The 21,724-nt window shown below is 34.6% G+C and overlaps 1 protein-coding gene across 4 annotated transcripts in view; it reads left to right on the top strand.

The window, feature by feature from the left end:
* Positions 1-21,724, top strand: part of PCDH17 (protocadherin 17) — a 101,095-nt gene that overhangs the window by 39,223 nt on the left and 40,148 nt on the right. For all 4 annotated transcript variants that reach the window (XM_084768231.1, XM_084768230.1, XM_084768233.1 and 1 more), the window contains 2 exons: positions 33-91; positions 225-397. In XM_084768231.1, coding sequence (XP_084624357.1) covers positions 33-91; positions 225-397 — 232 coding nt within the window. The remainder of the gene's footprint in view (positions 1-32; positions 92-224; positions 398-21,724) is intronic.

The raw sequence follows: 21,724 nt of genomic DNA, 5'->3' as shown, positions 1-21,724 counted from the left end.
TATACGTATTTTTTTTTCCTTCTCTTTCGCAGACAGACAATTTTCCCGCAGAGCCCAATTACATGGGCAGCAGGCAGCAGTTTGTTCAAAGGTAAGGCCTATTAAATAACTTTCTCGGCTTCCCCATTTGCATTCGTGTCAAAATTGCTTTGCAAGAGACTGTTCTCCAGGTTTAAACTGGCAGAGACAACACTTTCTCCTCTTTTTCTTTATATCTATTTCAGTAGCTCGACGTTTAAGGACCCAGAGAGAGCAAGCCTGAGAGACAGTGGGCACGGAGACAGTGATCAGGCTGACAGTGACCAAGACACTAACAAAGGCTCCTGCTGTGACATGTCTGTTAGGGAGGCACTCAAGATGAAAACGACTTCAACTAAAAGTCAACCACTTGAACAAGGTGAGTGACGCCCTCCAGTGCATACCAAGTGTAAAGTCGTATGTATAAGCCTGTCACAACTACCAGTGCTGTTTGTCACATGGGTCTAGAATATTGATAATATATCAGAGAAACTGCAAAGCCCACAGTGATCCTTGACAACAAAAGTTTTCCTTAGCACAGTCTTAATAGGTAGTGGCCTTGAATCGTCTTAAAATGGGAACTTGATTCTACTCACTAGATTCTGACTTGATGGACACTTTCTAACACTGCCTGGTTTGGGTTTCATTAATAAAAGATAATTTGGCAGGCACCAGCTTGATACTTAAAAGCATTATGCCATCATTTATATTATAAATTTGGAAAACAGTTTTAGATGAAAACATTGATACAGATTTGATATTTCTTATCCATGTTTGTTTATCTTTAGCTTCGATTGTTTCATAATACGTTTTTAAGTACGCAGTAAGAGCTAAGCCAGATTCAGCTCTTCTGGATTTACGTCTGTATGTCCTCATAGGTACCAAATAAGCCTCAAGTTGCTTACACTGCTATAGATGAGACAGATATACAAGGTACTGGTATGGATTACCCTTCTGAAGGCTTGTCTTCAATACATTTGGTATAACTTCATATTAATTTTGATGTCTTAGTTATTTCAGTCACTAGGAGATATTTGCTAACGATTTCTTCAGTGAAATCATTGAAGAGAATTTAATGATTTTAATGGTGTTTTAAATAAATGAAAAGAATGTTCACATAGATCAAATTTTATAAATAAACATATACTAATCAGATTACCTAAATAGTAGGATACTACTAGAATTTATGTATGTTTAAGATAAACTATTGTAGATTCCTTCCAATGAGAGACTGCATTTAAACTAAGGACATGCGCCTTCTTGGGTAGTTTGTGATGGTTCTTCAAAAATACATTTTTGTCTGTGTTGCAGTATATAACCTTAGGGAATTTTCAAATTATACTGAAATTCTATTATAAACATGTATCCACCTGATGTCAAATGTCTGTGCCTACATTTTTAGATTTATTCAAATCAAAAGGAAAATATAGTCATCACAGAACAACAACTGTATTTTCACATTGAAAAAAATTATTGTATTTAAGGATGGCCTCACATAAATGCTAGTTTAGATATTAAGGATGAGACATACATTTTTCCCTATATTTTACCATAACAGCATCATGGGTTATGAGATAACTGAACTCTGTTTTAAACTGTATTCTGAACAGAAGCAAATATAATCTATATCTAGTATACTCTATAACTTATGGAAACCTCTAGGCACATTATATTACTGATTTCGTTATATGAATGCAGACCTCGAAACTTGCCCTTTTATGTGTGTGATTAATAAGGAGACCAAGAGAAACACATTGAAAATAGTTTATAAAGCTATATACAGTAAATGAACTTTGCATATGTTGTGAAATCTTTAAAAGGCATTTTAAAAATAATAAATCAGAGCAAAACCCCTTTCTAAACAATAATTCCTTCCTATCTATTTACCTATAGCAGTAATGTATTTGGTGTATTTTCTCCTGTAAAAAAAGGAATGGCTAACTAATTATGCCTGAAAATATAAATTATAGAATAGAATAATACTATGTCCTCAATTTCAATATCAAAAGGTAATGTTGCTATTATTCATAAAGAAAGTCAAAGTCATTGGTTATTTCAATTAACATTACTTATAATTGCCTTTATAAGGGTGAAGTTCCCAACATAAATGTCTCTTGTCATGTAAAGTATTTGTACATATTCCTGTGAAATATACTAGAAGGCTCTTATGAAGCCGAAAGGCAGACTGAGGGGATCTTTTGTTAATGCAAGAAAGAACACTGGCTTCCATTAAAAAAAATAAGTTTAGCTATAATACTTTATTTACTTGTGGATCCATTCATTTCTTTTACATTCTACTTTAGTAAATATCTGTTCTAATATGTAGTGAATGATGTTTGCAAACATTAAAATAAACTACACCTAAATGCTCTCTTCAAATAAGCATATGTAGTTAGCATAGTTGAGATCTCTCTCTTTTTCTCATGTCTTTCATCTCTACCCTATCTGTCTCTCTGTCTTTCTTTTGTATATGTATGTCTGGTTTTTTTCTGGCTATCTAAATTCATAGAACAAAGTTAGAATTTACTAGGTTCTTATGTCTAAGCAGAACAGTGAAACATTATTACAACATTAGCCAGTTTCACCTTAAATAGTTAAAATTTTTGTTTATTTGACAGGAGAAAGAAAAGGTACTCAAATTTATTAATTTGTTTAATAGTAAAAATATATATGAGCAAAGCATGAATTTTCAAAAAACTTTGTCTCCACATGGGAGGATTTGTTTCTGTGGTCTTTTGGATTTGTGTTGATTGCCGTGGTGAAATATCAAGACACCATTAATAAATAAGTTATATCTGAGTTGATATCGTTCATGCTAAGAAAGGAAATCAAAGTTCCGGGACCGCATCAATTTAGTATTAACTACTCATTTTACTTAGGTCAGTGTTAACCATTTAATTATTTCCATTTAATTATTTAGCATTTACAAATAAGTGTCATCACTCTCACATTTAATAGATCTATGTACTTGTAATGCATGCCAGTCATAAGCAATGAAAGCAGTACTGGAAATAAAACAGCATACAACTATGTGACAACAAAAATGTGCTTTCAGAGCCTGTCTTCTAATCAGTGTGTTATACAAGTTGCATGATAAACAGTTTACTCAGAAGAAATTGGAAAAGTATGTAGCTATTTTCTTGGTCAATATATGCTGCTAATTTGTTAGAGAAAGCATTGACAGGCGGTGCCACACGTACTTGAGTGAGCATGTGTAGAGGACACATTCTTTACTGATGGTGACAGCCCTGTCCAAATAATGATCTCATGTCTAGTTCAAATCTTGCATTCTAACTTTCAATACACTCAAAACTTTCTAGAGAAAGCAAGAGTAAATAGCAAATAAAAAGATCTTATTTGCCTAACAAAATGTATGACAATATGCAATTTTAGTTGAAAATCAACACCATATTGTATTTTGTATCTTTATGTCATTTCTTTTGTATTGTTTTTCTGCTTAAGTGACGTCTCTCTACAAAGGTCATGTTTTCTTCCTCAATTATATTATTTAAAATCCATAAATGAATAGCAGTTCCACAAACATTATTCATTCTTCCAATGGTCCTTTCTATTCTAACAATCGTTTTAAGATAACTTACACATCTTGAGATTTTGTTTTTAGTTTAAATGCCACTTTTTTTCCTCTGCACTTTGGTGGAGCTAATTCTTTTCATCCACTTGTTCTGCTCCTGATAGCTTTATATTTTTGCTGCCATCAGCTTAACAATACCAAATACAGAGCAGGAGGCATTGCCCATTATTTTAGCAAAAATACTTGAAAGGCTTCAGCAGCTAATTGAAGGTGTGATGTACTACACTGCAGCTGACGATAGCTTTAAGGATTTTATGTTAATAAAACTTCTAGGAGAAAAAGGTATTTTAATTTCTTTTACTGTGTTGAAAAAAATCCTAAAGATTGTACTGAAGTTCCTTTTATTTTCACTGAATTGTATGGCCTTTATCTGCATTTATTAATCATATTTTCCACATGTCCCTTTCTACCTTTATCAAATAATACAAGTACATAAATGCATAGGCACATAAGCAGATAATTATATAGCCATAGGAACTTAACTTGTTTAAGTTTAATACCATTTCTATTTTGTAAAAAAAAGTAAATTTTATAATGCTTAATAAGCAATTTTATTTAAAAATTGCCAGAAATTGATCGAAATACATGAAAATAAAAATTACTTACATGAAGAGCCAATAAAATACATATAATTCTATTTTTTTGTGAAGACTCACATATGGTTTTATTAAGAATAAAACTCTCTCAAGAGCTTTTGAAGTTAACTTACACTTAGGTTTCAAAATATTATTCATACTTTGACTTCATTATGGAAGTATTTACCTTTGGTTTTCAATTAAGTCCTAGAAATGATTTTAATGTTAATAATAAGTTTTTCTTCGCAAGTGATTTATAAACATTGCCTAAAAGGGAGTAGTTTTGTTTGATTTTTACATAGTATATGGATATCTTCATAAATACGTGCCACACACTTGTCTACCTGATACTAGTTTTGAATTTTCCATGGATAAACACTACTTGTTACTTCTTCCTGATTCACAGAAGCCGAGCCAGCTGGCAGAATAGAAAACTGCTTTGCAATTTTATTGGCAGCCTTCACCAGAGGTGGCAGGGTCTGCATCATGTGATCTAAGGCCTGTGTTGTGAGGGGTTCATTCACCTCTTGTGGAGTTCTGGTAAATTTTTGTCTTCCTAGGCGCTGTTACATCAGAATTTGTTCTAATAGCTCATTTTAGAAGTCATTTCTATGTTTGTTCTAATTTATGGCTATCCTACCTTTTTTTCCACTTAGAGAGATCATGTCTTCTTATATTTCATTCTATTAAGAAGGACTTCTCAATAGAATCATTGATAAGTATCTAGTTATTATAATTTCACAGAAAACATAGACTATGTCAAACACACTTGGTTTCCTATGATTAATTTCATTGCCCAAGCTAGTATGTATCAATAATTCTCCCTGTGGGCTATGTAATGAAATCATGCTTAATCTATCTTCAGTAACATGTTTTTGTTTTATGGTTTTCCAATTTGGTGGAGATGGGTCCCCATCCTTTCTAATCATCTCCCCTGATTTCCTGAATAGGACTAAATTCCCACTGTATTTTTGTAGTACCCATGAAGAAGACAGTTTAAGAAGCCTTTCACAACTTGTCCTTTGCCATAGAGGGTTAATGAGGGACACTGTAGTGGAAATGAGGTGAAGCTAAGGCAATTGTGCAGTCCTCATTCAGATTCAGGTAGATTATTGAACTAAAGATTAGGAGTGGAACACGTACTTGACCTATTTTGAAAATACCTTGCAACTGAGAACTACAGTCTGGCCAGCCCTTCTGCACTCTCAGGTGTTCTGTGTTCTGCTCCGTGTTACAGTCTCTGGAGTTCTTACTCACAAGGAAACCCCTTTCTCCTCCCACGCCTTCCCACGGGGCAAAGCAAATGCACTTCCATGAGCACGAAGAGGTGATGGGCAAGTCCATCCTCTTTGTAGTGTTTGCCAGTCTGTGATGCTAATAAAAAGGGCTGCTGCAAACTCGTCAACAATAAACTTTTCTTAGGAAGGAAATTGAAAATTATTTTCTTAGCAGAAGAGTGGAAAGGAGCTGCTGAATATTTAATGCTAGAACAAAGGCATAAGCAAAATTTCAAAGACATAACTTGCACATAATTCATATAAGTGATGCTTTTAAAAATGTTTTACTTTTGAAGACTTGCAAGGACTTTCTAGCCATGTAAAAATTTTCATATCCACCAGCATGTCAGAAGCCCCACACTCCTTGGCTGCCTTCCTAGGGATGTTTAAGTATTGACTTGGTTTCCTCATGCCTAGGGAAAAACATTCAGCAGTCTATGATCTTTACTTTATTTTTATTTTTTTTATTATCATAGCTGTGCTGTAGTTGAACTAACCAAGTTTTAGTGAATCCTTGTCTTTAGCACAGGCATCTACTTCTGCTACCCAGCAGCTGATAACATGCAAACATATTTTGTCCTCTCATATTTGTTGTTTTATGAAACACTCCTAAGTTCAGTGGAATGATTTATGATAAATTCAATGTCATTTTGATACTTTCTTCCGTTACTAAGTATACGAATAACTTTTCCTAAGAAGTTCTCATACGAATTTTAATCCACTTGGACTTCTCCAGGTTCAAACTCGTCACTACACCTTAGAATGGTTATACTTCTCAATAACCCAACAAAAGCAAATATTTTTTTCTTTTTGTGTCTTTAAAAATAATTTATTTAATTTTATATTATGTGCATTGGCATGAGGATGTCAGATCCCCTGGAACTGGAGTTACAGACGGCTGTGAGCTACCATTTGGGTGCTAGGAATTGAATCCAGGTCGTCTGGAAGAATGGCCAATGGTCTTAGCTACCGAGCCATCTCTCCAGTCCCTTTGTGTGGGTTTTTAAAAAAATAATCTTTTACTAACATTTAGCGCATTTTTGAAATTAGGAACATACCTTTAAACTGCGAATTCTCAGGATAAATTTTGCCTTATTTTAATTAAATAGCAACAAATAAACTTTGCTAATTTAATAGATGTCAGAACCATGCCCCATTTTAATTTTTCTACTTTCATAATTTAATTCTGGCATTAGAGGTTTTCTGATTTTTTTTAACCAAAGTGATATCTTTAATCATTAAGATGAAGCCAGACATATAACTGTGTTTTTTATAAGACAACTTTTCTAGTAGGCAGGGGAGTAGCACAGGCAAGTGTAATTTCTGTTTTATAATTTTCCAGGCTGCAGCTCTTTCTGTTCTATATTGCCAAAGTCTTGTAACACATAGCTGAAAATTCAGTCTCCATTAGGCATACCAGATCTAGATCTCTGTAGGACCTTTTATTTCTTATGGATATGACTATGTCAGCAGTCAAATTTTACAACTTGATTGTTGATTCTAAACTATATTTTGCATAAAAAATTGAAAGGATAATAAAACATATTGCTATATATGTAGTCATTGATACCACTGTAATACGTATCACTAAACACTGGGACAGTGCATTCCTCATTGGTCTCAACATTTATACTTTCCCAACCTTCCATTCCCTGATGTAGAGGAGTAAGGAGGAATGCAGGAAACAGAGGGATTTTCATGCATTTGTTTGCTCACTTATTCTCTTATAAAGAGTAACTCTGACAATGGTGACAAAGATGTGTTAAGGCTCAAAATGATGTCTTCAAAAAAGCTTTCGCTGTTGAAGAGAATTTGGCCTAGGAGCTAGGATATCAGAAAAGAGAGGTTTATTGTCCACACAAATCATGTTATTTTGGAAGGGAAATCGAGCCCAGATTAAAGACCCGGAAGATTTCTGATGCAGAAGACATTTGAGAAGCTCCTTGTGTTAACCTGGCAGAGTGAAGCTGGAGGAGCAGAGACGACAGGACACTCTCAGAGGCGCAGATGAAGTAGAGCGATGTGTGAGAAGGTGCTGTGAGGAGCGGGTGGGTAGGGAAGCGAGAGTGGGCAGGGCAGCTGTGAGACTGGGGAGGTGCCTGGAAGCCCCGTGAAGCGAAGTCTGACGGAGGATCCCTGGATCACCAGGAGCCTAAAGTTTTAATTTTCATTTTAAGAAGATTTTGTGTATCTCTCATTGTCTTGGGAGTCAGGAAGCTAGGACGGAAGAAAAAAGCCAGCTTGAGGCAGTGGAGACTTATCAAGAATAACCGCTGCTGAAGATGAAGAAGTTTTGGCACCTGCATTAGACTCATAACAAATTATTATTTAACTTATCTTAACTAAAGCTTTTCACAGCAAAGGTTTCTGTGTTAGTTTTCTCTAGACGATCAATGCTTATTTTTTTTTACTTTCTTTTTTTCTAAATTTTAATTTTATTAATGTATTCAGATTACAACTCAATTGTTATCCCATCAACTGTATCCTCCCATTCCTCCCTCCCTCCCTCTTTCATGCTATTTCCCTCCCCTAGGTCTAAGACTGAGGGAGGCCTTCCCTCCACTATATAGTCATAGGCTATCAAGTCTTATTTTGGTAGCCTGCTTATTCTTTCTCTGAGTGCCATCAGGCCTTTCCACCAAGGGGAGGTGGTCAAATATGGGGCACCAGAGTTCATGTCAGAGTCAATCCCCACTCTCCACATAACTGTCCATTGGGTAGATCAGAGTAGGGGGTTGATGTTTACTACTAGTATTGTCCTTGGTTAGTGCAAATAGTCTGAGCAGACCCCCGTGGGCCCCAATCCACCCTCAAGATGTTCTTCTTGTAGGTTTCTATGTCCCTCTGGGTCCTTCTATTTCTCCATCTCCCATATTTCTCTTACCTAGAGTCTCAGTAGGATGTCCTCACATCTATTCCATCTCCTGGTAAGTGAAGACTTTTGTGGGACATGCCTTTTGGGCTAGTGCCCAATTATAAGTGAGTATATACCATGTGAGTCTTTCTGCTTCTGGGTTTACTCACTCATTATGATCATTTCTAGTTCCATTCATTTTGGGATTTCCTTGTTATTAATAGCTGAGTAGTATGCCACAGTGTAAATGTAACACAGTTTCTTTATCCATTCTTCTACTGAGGGGCATTTAGGCTTTTTCCAAGTTCTGGCTATTATGAACTAGGCTGCTATGGACATTGTTGAGCATTTATACTTGTTGTGTGGTAGAGCATTTTTCTGGGTACATTCCAAGGAGTGGAATAGCTGTGTCTTGCAGAAGCCTTATTGCCAGTTTTCTGAGAAAGTGCCAGATTGATTTCCAAAGTAGTTATACAAGTTTTCATTCTCACCAGCAATGGAAGGGTGTTCTTCTTTCTCCTCATCCTCGCCAGCATGTGGTGTGATCAGTGCTTATTTTATAAAAGTGAGTAAATAGGTAATTAATTAAGACTATGTCTTTTAGAGCCTCAATTGTGCCAAAAAAAAAGAAAAAAAAGAATATTTCAGATATTGTAGGTGGCCATTCTAAAACAGGAAGGCAGATTAAATTCAATATGTTTTTCAAACTCATATGTATGATGTTTGCAACTCAGAAAGCAATAATCCAGAATGCTAAAGTTGTAAAGAAAGTGTAAATTTACAAGGGGAGCATCTACATTAGAAATATTGGTTTAGAAAACTTTGAGATGCTAATATGGAATTATCAGTGGAAGCACCTAAATTTTTATTTGGTAATTAGAGAGGTCAGAATGCATAAGTTGGAAAGGCATTTGTATAGCTTATGTTAAATCCAATTAACTAGATGAGAATTATTCTTGTAAAAGAAATATGGACCAGATTAAAATCCACAGGCCTCAATATTTCAAAGCTCAGGAGATATAGAATGCCACAACCATTTTCCTAGGTGCAGAAATGACTTCATATGTTCTGGATGGCTACAACATCTGGAGATATTGATACTAAGTGTTGAACTGTGGCCTAGGTTTTCAGAATTTCTGACAGTTAAATACATTTGGTAGTCAAGTTAAATAAATACATTAATCAGGTAAAGCTGCTTTGGTCTAGAGTAAAATTAGACTGATATGGCGGTATTTTGTGGCTCAGCAGCTAAGTCTGAACCCTGTCTGCCATGTGTGATTCAGCATGCCTGTACTAACGGACACTAATCATGCTCTTTTTGGAAGAAAGACAATCATTTAAATACTACACTGAGTTTTGACAATTTTGAGTGGTGGGCACTATGCATCAGGACCTACTCTAACTGTTATGACATTGAATCCTTCTAAGATAATATTTCTTTTGGCATTCTCAGAAATCAGGGAACCTATAGTCTAATAATAAGAATAGACCATTCAATACATAACAGAATATGAAAAATATAAAGTATTTTTTTTCATGTCAGTTTAAGACTGTAAGGCTTGCAAAATGGGGGAAAACCACAATAATAATTGTTTAATGAATAATTCAAAAAATATAAATTCTGGGATAGAACTTAATAAATGAACATGACTTTTATTGTGAAAGGTAATATAAACTCCATAAGTAGCATAAGTAGTCATTGGGTATGCAAAATATATCCAACCTTGAGGGATAATGAATAGTTTGATGCATTCAGAGAAGAATGGGCAGGAAGCAGGAATCGACAGTCAAAACAAGAAAGAAAAGGTCACTAAAGAAAAGACGGGGTTTGTAGGAAGCCACGGTGTCCTAGTGGCTAAAAATAGCCAGGAAGAAACATTGTGAGACAATAGGAAACTTTTGCAATATAAGGCTCTACCTCCAAAAACCAACAGGTCAAATTTAATTTCCATAACAGCAGCTCTGACAGAGTCATTAAGAGAGAGAGAGAGAGAGAAAGAGAGAGAGAGAGAGAGAGAGAGAGAGAGACATGCTTCAGAAGTGTGTATCATGAAAGTGTGGCCAGAAATCAGAGATAGAAAGTCTGCCCTTTTGCGAAGACAGAAAATATTAAATAAGAAAAGGGACAGCAGATATGGAATGGAAGGCAAGTAAGAAAAAAAATCCCAAGGTGGAAAATACTTTGGCTATTCAGTGACCAAAATGCTTAAGTAACGATGTGAAAGCTCTAACCAGCAGCACATATATGATAAGCTGAAGTAGAGGAAAGATACTCCCTAACATAAAAGAGGAACCCTTTGTATTTAACTGTGAGGAAGGAGAGATAAAATTGGTAACATCGACGTGGAGATGAAAAAAATTCTGTTCAAAATATGTTTTCTAAATCTTCCCTATAACATCAAAGGCAGAGTCCATCTTAATTCTCTCTATAGATTACCTGTTATATAAATGGCACTCAAATATGTGAAAACCCAGAAATAACAGGAAATTACAAAGTACTTGATCATGACACATTCATTTGTCAAAACAGGTGGGCTATTGTGTTGCACTTACAGTTGGTAAAATACAAAACTTGGAACCTTTGATATGTCAACTCAAGTAAATTAATATCAACATGCAAATTTCATTTGACTCTCCCTTTTCACTCTCATATCTTAGGACTGTTTAAAGATTGATATCATGATATTTATTGTATTTCCCAGAATAAGCTGGTCTCATGAAATAAATTTTGCATAAATTTGAAAAATTATATGTTTCCTCCACATAGCATTAAACATCCAGTCAATATCCCATAACAGCATCCTAACTCAACACAGTGGTTTATAGTAAAGAGTTCAAATATTCACATTAAATGAAGTGAATAAATAACAGAAATATTAATCCTAGTTAGTTCAAATCAATTTTCACTGTACAGTCATGTTTACATTTTTAAATTGTTCATTAAGGAACATAAAAACTTGAGATGAATAATTCTTTTGTAACCCTTTCTTTCTTAAGCTTTTGAAAATCAATTAGAATGGTAAAACCTCAAGTGTCAGTGTAAGGAAAAGTCATCTTCCCTAGAGAAATTATTATATCCACTATCCTATGAAATCATAGTAAAATATATAGTTCAGGTCCAACATTGGACTTGATAAAGGAAAAATAATATTTTAGATTTTAAGAGTTTTATATGATCATCAAATATTGACCATTAAAGTGGTTTAACCATACAATCATTTCGAATAGAGTTGTTATGGATTGCAAGTATGATATAAGAGATACTTCCACTGAAATATATACTTTATGGAAACTGATTTGTCTCCTCTTGGTTTTATTTTCCTTGACGTTTTGATATTCATACTGAAGGAAAACATTGAAGCAATTGCTTTGGTCTTGGTCCTAAGTCACTCCATCCTAATTTCAATTGTTATTCTTATTTATTACATAGAACAAAGTACTCTTTATATAGACATCTGAACTTTTACACAGACAATGTTAACAATATCTAAAGAATTAAGAGCTGATGGCAAGAAAGCTCTTGGAAATTTTTAATGTATTATATAGTACAGTTTGATGAGACATGTAAGTATTATTTCATACTGTTAGAAAACAAAATAAAGTCTCTTCTTGGTAACCTGCTATCCTTCCTCTGAGTGCCACCAGGTCTCTCCCTCCAGGGGACATGGTCAAATATAAGGCACCAGAGTACATGTGAAAGTCATATCCCACTCTCCACTCTACTGTGGAGAATGTCCTGTTCATTGGCTAGATCTGGTAGGGGTTTGAAGTTTACCACCTGTATTGTCCTTGGCTGGTGCCATAGTTTGAGCGGGACCCCTGGGCACTCAGAGGAAGGATAGCAGGCTACCAAGAAGAGACTTTATACTTTATGAGCATATAAAGGGGGAGGAAATTCCCCCTCAGGCATAGTCATAGGCGAAGGGAGTAAGGGGAAAAATGGGAGGGAGGGAAGAATGGGAGGATACAAGGGATGGTATAACCATTGAGATGTAATAAGAATAAATTAATAAAAGATAGATAGTTTGTATATAGTTAAGAAAATAAAGTCAATTTGCTGAGCTAGCAGATTTTTACAATTAAAAAAAGAAAACACAATAAAGTAGACTTAATATTAAGGAAATTTCAAACTAAAAAATTTTAGATGATTTTATGAGGTTATATGTGAACTTTGCTCAGGACAGATCTTGTAAACTGTAGAATTCATGTGATGATATTCTAATATTCTATCTGCAATTTTCTTAGTCTTAAAGGATACAAAGGTTCTATTTTCTTACCTCTATATGTATATGTACATATGTAAAGATACATATATTTATATATATATGAAAATACACTTATGTATATTATATATGTATGAATATATTACATACATTCTGCTTTGAAAATATAAAAAGTAACTTTAGATAAATAGATGGACTTTTAGTAGGGTCTTCCATATGAATCATGATTATGAGATAAAAAGTTAGTTGAAATGAGCAGGTAGAATAATCAGAGCATCAAAAAGCTGGCGATGCGGTAAGTGGTAATATAGTTTAGGAATGGCAAATAAGCAGATGTGCTTTTACTGAGTTGAGGAGTGTAGAGACAGACTGGAGCAAATGAGCTGTTTGTAGTCTGGTTTGTAATGTGTACCTGATTTCACTGGGGGTTAAAACCTTTATTTTGAGTAGAGGCACTGAAAAAGGTCTTAGTCTTAGAACATATCTTTTAATGATAGACCAGAGCAGGTTTGGAAAGGAAAAGGGCCCCAAGGCCCAAGAGATCATATAATAGGTTACCAAATGCAGAGCTATCATTATTTCTTTCCTTTTTTTTCATTTCATTTCCTCTCATTAACAAAAGTGATGTCACCACATTAAAAATATATAGAACTTTAAAAGGCCCACCTGCCTTTGTTCCTTGAGTCCTAGGTTTAAATGCTAACACAGACATCTAGACAGAGTTTTGAAGAAACTTTTGAAGAATTATAAGCAAATAACATTTAACTTAATTAAATAACATAATCAGGTAGCAATGGGTGACCAAAAAGAAAAAGAATCAAAACAGAACATATATTGGACATCTACTGTGAAACGCCACACAAAGTACTTTTCTTTTTACAATTTTTTATTAAATGTTTATCACATGTACATGTATATTATTACATGTATATACAATAAACAACCTAAAGCTAAAAGAACTATGAAACAGCAAGGAATTATTTGTGTGTGTGTGTGTGTGTGTGTGTGTGTGTGTGTGTGTGTGTGTGTGTGTGTGTTTCATTCATAGTGTTTGCCTATTTGTATTTGGCAGTCTTGAAGAAAACAACTTTTCTATCTTGGTGAGTCTAAAATTCTGAACGTAAATCAATATCTATCATACCAAGTACTTTTAAGCCATTCTGTCCTGCAACAGTAGATGTGCTTGCTGCCACACCCTATGTGATTACATCCTTGAGGACATGGGGAACCTGCAGGAGATATTGCCCTTAGCAGTAACTCAGTTCTTGTATAATATGAGGCCTTCATCTTTCTTTTTTTCTTAGTTACTTACTCACCAATTTCAATAATAACATTAAAGCCATGTTTGGAAGTCAGTATGAGTAGAAATCTAAGTGAAAAATAGGTAATGGCACTTTAAAAAGACTGCGTTTTATTTCTTTCCACCAGCACATATAGAATTGTGAAGGGTGTCTCCATATCACGTATAGCCATGTTATTTAACTCTGACCACCTCCACCTTCATCATCATCATTGTTGTTGTCATGGTCACCAGCACCAAGCATTTAATTATTTTGCCTAATACAACGCACAAATTTTTTAAGTCTCAGGTTTTGCTTTTTTCCCCCCCGTGTTTGTATGTACTGTCTTCACATGCAGAACCTCTTAGATTTACAGAAATGGCACGTCTGCTAACTTGAAGGCAATAAATTAAATCTGTTTTAAAAGTAGCACATTTATTAGGTTTTCTCATTAGTAGAATGATTAAGAATGATAAGCTACTCACAAATCTGTGTGTACATGAATTTTATTGACCTTGTTAAGAATAGACAGTAATACCTTGTACTGTACATGTATTAAGAAAGTTCAACCCTGAAAATAAACAGAATAAACACATACATACATCTATGTTAATAACAATTAATGAATGGATAAATCATGAATTTGAAAGAGTACAAGTATTGGAAGGTTTGGAAGCAGGAAATTGATGGGAGAAATAATGAATTATAATATCCAAAGCAGAACAAAAATGTCAGGAAAAAAAAGAGAAAAAGAAGTTCACATATCTTATTCTTCTTCAATGCCATTGCATAATAAAAATGCAGCTAAATGAACAAAACAGAGTTCTGCCCAGCTCTTTGTTTTGTGCACCCTAACTGTGGCATTTCCAACAGGAACCCTCTCCTGCCAGCTCCTTAGAATCCTTATATACCTTGACTGTTTATCTATCTCTCTCTTTTTCTCATCTCAGTATCCACCCTATCATAGGTGGTTAGCATGACTTCATTCCGTAGGGAATTCCTACTGTTTCTGAGCCTGCAGTGAGTCACTGCCTATGCTGCCAGCTTTTTCTCTGAAGTGGGCTCAGTGTTGCTGCATTCTAATCACCAAGCACCAGCAAGAAAAGCATCTATCTTCTTGAGATGTAGATTACATTTTTCTCTCCTTGGGAAGAGGAAACTGAAGCAGGAGGATGAGGATGAGATACATATACAGAAATGGTCTGAAAAATGAAACAAAAGGAACAACATTAAAACAATAAAAAACAATAAAAGAAAAGAAAAATATACAGGGGGAGGTAATCCCCCTCAGGAACAGTCATAGGGGAGGGGAATAAGGGGAAAATGGGAGCGAGGGAAGAATGGGAGGATACAAGGGATGGGATAACCATTGAGATGTAAGAAGAATAAATTAATAAAGTAAAAAAAAAGAAAAGAAAAGAATAGAAAAATAAAGACATAATATCATTTCCCAAAGAACCAGAGGTGTGGCCATATTTTAATGTTTTCATGATATTGTTAGACAAGTGATTAATGTTGTCTGGGGAATATAATATACAGATAGTATCAGTGATATTAATGATACAGCAAGAACGAAAGATAAAAGAGAATGTAAAAATGTCCACAATTTATCTCAATGAAGCATGTTCCTGCCTTTAAGTAATGTGACTTGACATCCTCAGGATATACTAAGCTATTTTACACTCAAGTGTCTGTCAGTATTTTACAAAAGTATATACAGAAATATATATAATATATACTATTAAGTATAGACAAAAAAGAGAAAGTAGAAAACTGACACGTTCAGAAGAACAGATGATCAAATTGATACTGAATAATGAAACAAATCAGCAAGAGAAAAGCTCATCCTGAGAGTTTCCAACATCGAACTCTCAGGGAGAGTCTCTAAATATGTCTCAGGACTTGGAAGTAGGACTTCATATTACAAGACTGAGAAGCCATATTTTCAATGAAATAACAAGATTTTTGAATAGACAGAGAGGAGTGTACATTTATTTATGATAACTACAACCTATACAGCACATCATGTACATAGAGTTATTTTAAAATGCATCGGCTTAGGTACATCCATCTAGATAGATAGAAATGTGGTTAAAATACTGATGGAAAAAGAAAAGTTTTGCTGAAAAAGATAAACATTCCTAAGAAAAAGAACAGCAGCAGGAAATTCTTCACTTAGTGAATAGTTCCTAAATAGAAGGCTAATGTGCCTCTGTAGGGCTTGATATGAGATCATCTTAGCCTAAGGAGAGTCTGTTCTTTAAACAAAAGATTAAAAAACTACCTCTCTATAGGTTTCTTCCTGAAACATACTGAGAACAGCAGCCCTGCTTGTTTGAAATTTACTTTATAGTATTTTAAGATTTTTTTAAAAAGTAGGTTTTCTAAACCCCAGTTTTTAGAAAAAGTAAGTCTCCCCATGTATTTGTTTATTTGATTTGTAACTTTAATTTTTGAGGTATTGGATTACTAAACATATTCCCTCTTTTATGCACTCACACATAGTTGTCCAATATGTATAATATTTTGATACATTTATACTTTGAATTTCAAACACTTTAAAGGATTTATAAGTGTATACCTAACTGACATTTAGAGTATAGAATTGTCTCAAATATATTGTATGTGCAAGGACCATATTTCAGATCACCAGGAACTTGTTCTTGAAATTACAAAATGTATAAAAATACAGAATAATGGATTTTTGCATAAATCTCTTAGCTTTAGAATATTCAAGTACATTATTTATCATCTTAATTATTTTTGCATTCACATAATAATAGTTTATTAAACTCCATTATATAAATACTAAAAGTTAAAAAAAATAAGAAAAACCAGCTCTCTGAAAGCTATAGGACAGCTAAGTTATTTTATGTCGAGTATGTATTATGCCTTTTACAAAAAGAATTTAAGTACCCTCCTCAATTAGCTTTAGAAATGTTGAGTTGCAAATCAGAACGTATGTTTTCATTGCAGTGAGTTTGTTACTCACCCTTCCTCACCCCCACTTTATTTGTTAGTGTTTTCTATTTTGAGCAGATAGCTCTTGTTTCTTCAGAGGAAACTAAGCTTTGTCTGATGTCAGTTCAATGATGTCAAACCGCTCAGACTCGCTTTAGTAATACAGCAGTGTCATTAATACCACCTTGGGGGGAGTTTATCTGCATCATGAATAATTTTAACAAGAAGTCAAATTATTATATGCTTTGATTCAATGTCACAATGAAAGTCAACTTGTGTCAGTATTGTGTCACTTTTTAAAAATCCTTATGATTGTCAAACATGAAGTTAACAGCACACTTTCCTTGCTTAACAAACTAGTTTGTTTCCTTCATGCCATATTTTATCTTGTTGTGAATATATTTTCTATTTAAATATTGAACAAGAAAAAAATCTAGAGATAATTATCTTATGTTTGAATGGAAGTTTTTATTATTTTCCAGTGTATTGGGGTCCATTCTTTCCTACCTTCTTTGTGTGGTTTTTTCATTGAGAGATCCCTCAGCAATATTTTTGGCAGACAAGTGAAAGACACTAATGATAACAGTACTTCAAATGAACCTAATCCCCGCCTTTCTCTGCTCATTTTCTCCATTTGTTATATGTGATACTCAAAGATTTTAGAACATAGTAGTTGGTTTCATACTGTTTTCAAAAATATAAAGCATAACACTTCATACCTACTATGTGAATGCCAATGAAAAGAGTTGATAGTAAAAATTTAGTAGGACGATGAGTGAATGAAAGGATGATTAAAATGGTTACTAGATGGGAGGCCAGTGTTTACAACTTTCCGTAGTATCTTCTCAGTTTTTCAGCAAATATAAAAATTTCCACATCAAACAGATATCCTGAAAATATTAGCATAACAAAAAATATTGAAACAAAACTTCTTAGAACTTTGGCTTTAACTTAAGAATCTGAACACTTTAATGTTCAAATTAAAATCTTCTGCAGACATAACACAGTTAAAGCTTCCATTTATAAAGACACTCTCTTTATACTACACAAATGAATATAGGAGCCAACTATGTTATAAAATGGATTACGGTAAGTCGATAAGTCTCAACTACATTCAATAGGACCAGAGACTATGAGGTAGTTATTTTGAACAGGAAGAGATACATTGGAAACTGTAAATAACTAACAACGATAAAGGTGTGTGGCACTGTGAAGGAGTAGTGGGAGTTCCCATTTTCAATTTACTTCCCCTCCCTCCATTAGGAATCTCATCTAGTTAGAGAGTGTCTTTTCAGTCTCCAGGTTAGGGTCCTTACTACTAGGAGTCTCAGGTAGAGTCCCACTCATATCCTCTTAGAGATCTGTTCTGACTTAGGTCTCCAGCTTGTCACAAAGATGCTCTTGCCCACAGATTCTCTTTTCTCTTCACTCCTTCAGTTCTCCTGTTCCACTTTCCCCAGGTCTGATCTTGACCCATATTTCTCTCTATGCTCTCTTTCTTACCTCTCTCCAACCACTACCTCTGTCTATCTATTTTATTTCTCCTTCTGAATGAGATTTAAGTATCCTCTTTTGGGTCCTCCTTGTTACTTCTCTTCTTCAGGTGTGTGTATTGCAGTATGTTTATTCTTACTCTATGGCTAAAATCTGCTTATAAGTGAATACATACCACGAGTGTCTTTCTGGGTCTTGGTTACCTCAGTCAGGATAATCTCTTCTAGTTCCATCCACTTGCCTACAAATTACATGATTTTCTTGTTTCTAGTAGCTGAGTAGTCCCACAGTTTCTTTATCCATTCTTCAATTGAGGGACATTTAGGTTGTTTCCAGACTCTGGTTATTACACATAAAGCTGCTACGAACATAGTTGAGTAAATGTTCTTGCTGTATGGTGTAGCATCTTTTGGGTGAAATATGCCCAGGAATGGTAAGTGACTAGGAACACTTTCTAGGTGATGGGTAGGGTCTCAGAAATTTAACAACCACTAAACCCAACTGGCTAGTTATGGCAAGGACCCATTATCTTAAACTTGAGAAATGAACTTGAGAGGGAGAGTGAGGTTTTCAAAGTTTATTATAGGTACACCGTTAAGAGCTACAAGTAAAATAAGCAGAGCTCCTGTATAGCAATATGAGTCTCAAGAAAAGACTGTTGCCAAGGTCTACATCCAGGGATTGATGGTGCTTTAATGGCTTGGGAAGGGGCTGAGAGGAGCTGGTCTGTCCAGCTGCCCCATTCAGAAGCAATTTTCACATATTTTAGTTTTATTCACAACATCCACATAGTTTCCGGACAACAGTGCTCTTTGTTTTATCCTGGAAGAGACATAGCAAGGCACCAGACTTCGAGCCAGTACCTAAGGGCATTCAGCATTTCTGGTCTCCTGCCAGGACAAAACCAAGGACATTTCGAGATTTTGGCCTAGGACAAGAATCAGAACTGCTCATTTTGGAGGTCACTGTCACTAAAATTGCCTCTCCGGTCTTTATCTCCTGTTCTCATCAACAATATTTGACAAGCTATAGGAGAAAACTGTCTGGATAATTTAGAGAGAAAATTTGGGACATGATGAACTGGATTTGGAATAGGGAAATAGCATATGATCTTCATCTTAGAATATACTGTTGCTGATTGGCTCAAACAAGATAGGCGAAGAGAAGAGCTTTTTGGATTTGCAAGGCTAAAGGAAGATTAACTTCCTCCAAGGATGTTCAGTGATTAGATAATTTGAAACTTCTTCAGAAGTGATAGAGCGACACCTGGAATTTTTTTACCTGGCTGTAACTTTTTGTAGCCTTTTATTTTATGATTCAGGGATTATTAATTAAAAACAGTATTTTCTTATGGATACATAATAAGTCACATCAGCTAAACACTAGGCTACCAAAAATCTCTACCATGTCCCTCAAGTACTGATTATTACAATAATCTAAAGTAAAATATGTTTGAGTTGATAGGATAGTAGGAATTTTTATGGAGTGTATTTTCATCCACATATTTACTTTTTATTATAAAAAAAGCAATTTTGAGTTTTGTGTTTTATAGAAGGAAAATGAATTACTTCTGATCCTTTCATAGAGGGGTTAATGGTGGTAATGATGAAATTAGGAAGTGGCCCATAAAAGACCAGTACTGTCTACAGAGAGGGACCTGACACTACTTGATGGTGTGCAACAATCCAGTAGACAGGGATTTGAACTATTCTAATTAGAAGTTCATAATAAATGAAATAGTCTCAGTTAGAGCTAACCTTTCCTCCTATACACTCGAGTACATCCTTAGGATTACTCCCCTTCACTTTCATTTTTTAATGAATAAATTAAAAAATCTTCATACAACCATACGATGTACCACATAATTCTTTTGTTCATGTCACATGTTACAATTTTCAAGTAAGAATAAGTGCATCTATTATTTATCTCCTGAAACAATAGTTTGTGTGTGTGTGTGTGTGTGTGTGTGTGTGTGTGTGTGTGTGTAGTGTGCTTGTGTGTGTGCTGTAATCCTATCTCATTACAGACTTTGTGCATCATACAATGTGTTATTATTATTAGCACTCATTCTGGTTGATATACTCCTCTAGCATATATCTGTCTAAGTTACTATCCACTCGTCAATCTGTGCCTAAGCTCAGCAACTTCCAATAACTATATTTTCTACCCCCTCAGAGTACATTAAATAAGCGACTCTTCTTTTAAAAGCACCTATTTTCACTATCAAAAGAGTGCGCTCAGAGGAAGGACAGCAGGCTACCAAGAAGAGATTTGATACCTATGAGGATATACAGGGGGAGGAAATCCCCCTCAGTCACAGTCATAGGGGAGGGGAATAAAGGGAAAATGGGAGGGAGGGAAGAATGGGAGGAGACAAGGGATGGGATAACCACTGAGTTGTAACAAGAATAAATTAATAAAATATATTATAAAAAAAGAGCAGATGTGAATAATGTCTTTGTAAAACATAGCATTAAAAAATAGACTTTCATGTTTTATTCAGATTTACTGAAGTACAACTTATTACATCGTTACTAATGTGGATAAAAGAGTTAGAACTCAGCTCTCCTCTGAAAGGATGAAGTGCCCTCTGTTTCACTATATGATACAACTACCCGAATTAATATAGTAGGTATAGATTTTTTGGAGAACAGGTCTTTCTCATCAACATATGAAGGTTAAAGAGGGAAGAGAAGACTTAAGAAGCCATTAAATCCAGGGAAAGTTGCAGGGAGAAAGCAGGGAAGGGCCTCCAAAACTGCATCTGAGTGCTCACACCTATGATGCTGTCCTTCTTAGCACTTGTGAGAATTTCATGATGTCTAGAATTCTATGAGGCTATTTTTATAAAACAAACTGCAGTGGCTGGGTGAATTTATATCAGTAATGCTATAGTGAGAAAAAAAAGCAGTTTTGAAACTTTTTTTATCTGATTGAAAAATGTAATAAAATCATTCTTCCACACTCATTACAGTTTCTGCGATATTTAGAAATTGGGGGGGGGGTGTCAACTTATATAGAAATAGGATTTACATTTTAGAGATATCACACTTTAAAACAGTGCAAGAAAATTTTCCCTTTTGATAATTATGAATACATACAGCTATCAGTCAGCTTAGTGATTGTTTCCACTAAACCCTATATTTTTCATTAATTTAAGTGGAAATGTTTTTTTAAAAGTTGTTTCTAAGTCCCATGAGTATTTTTTATAAATGATACATGCTATATTGATGTATTTTAAATACTTCTCTCTTTTTTAATATGATATAGATGTTGTATTAAAACAATTGCTTAACAACAATAAAGAAATATTTTATTTTTTATATGACAGATTAATACAAAGGAAGAGACTTCACATGTTCTACACAATAACATATGTACAGATCATGAATTAGTACACTTAATTCTATTGTTGATTCAATAACAGTACCCGTTGTGTATCCATCTTTA

This window comes from Acomys minous (genome assembly GCF_964271855.1).
Source record: "Acomys minous genome assembly, chromosome: 18".
Classification (NCBI taxonomy): Eukaryota; Metazoa; Chordata; class Mammalia; order Rodentia; family Muridae; genus Acomys; species Acomys minous.
The sequence above is the reverse complement of the archived record's forward strand: the minus strand, read 5'-3'. Positions and strand labels throughout refer to the sequence as shown.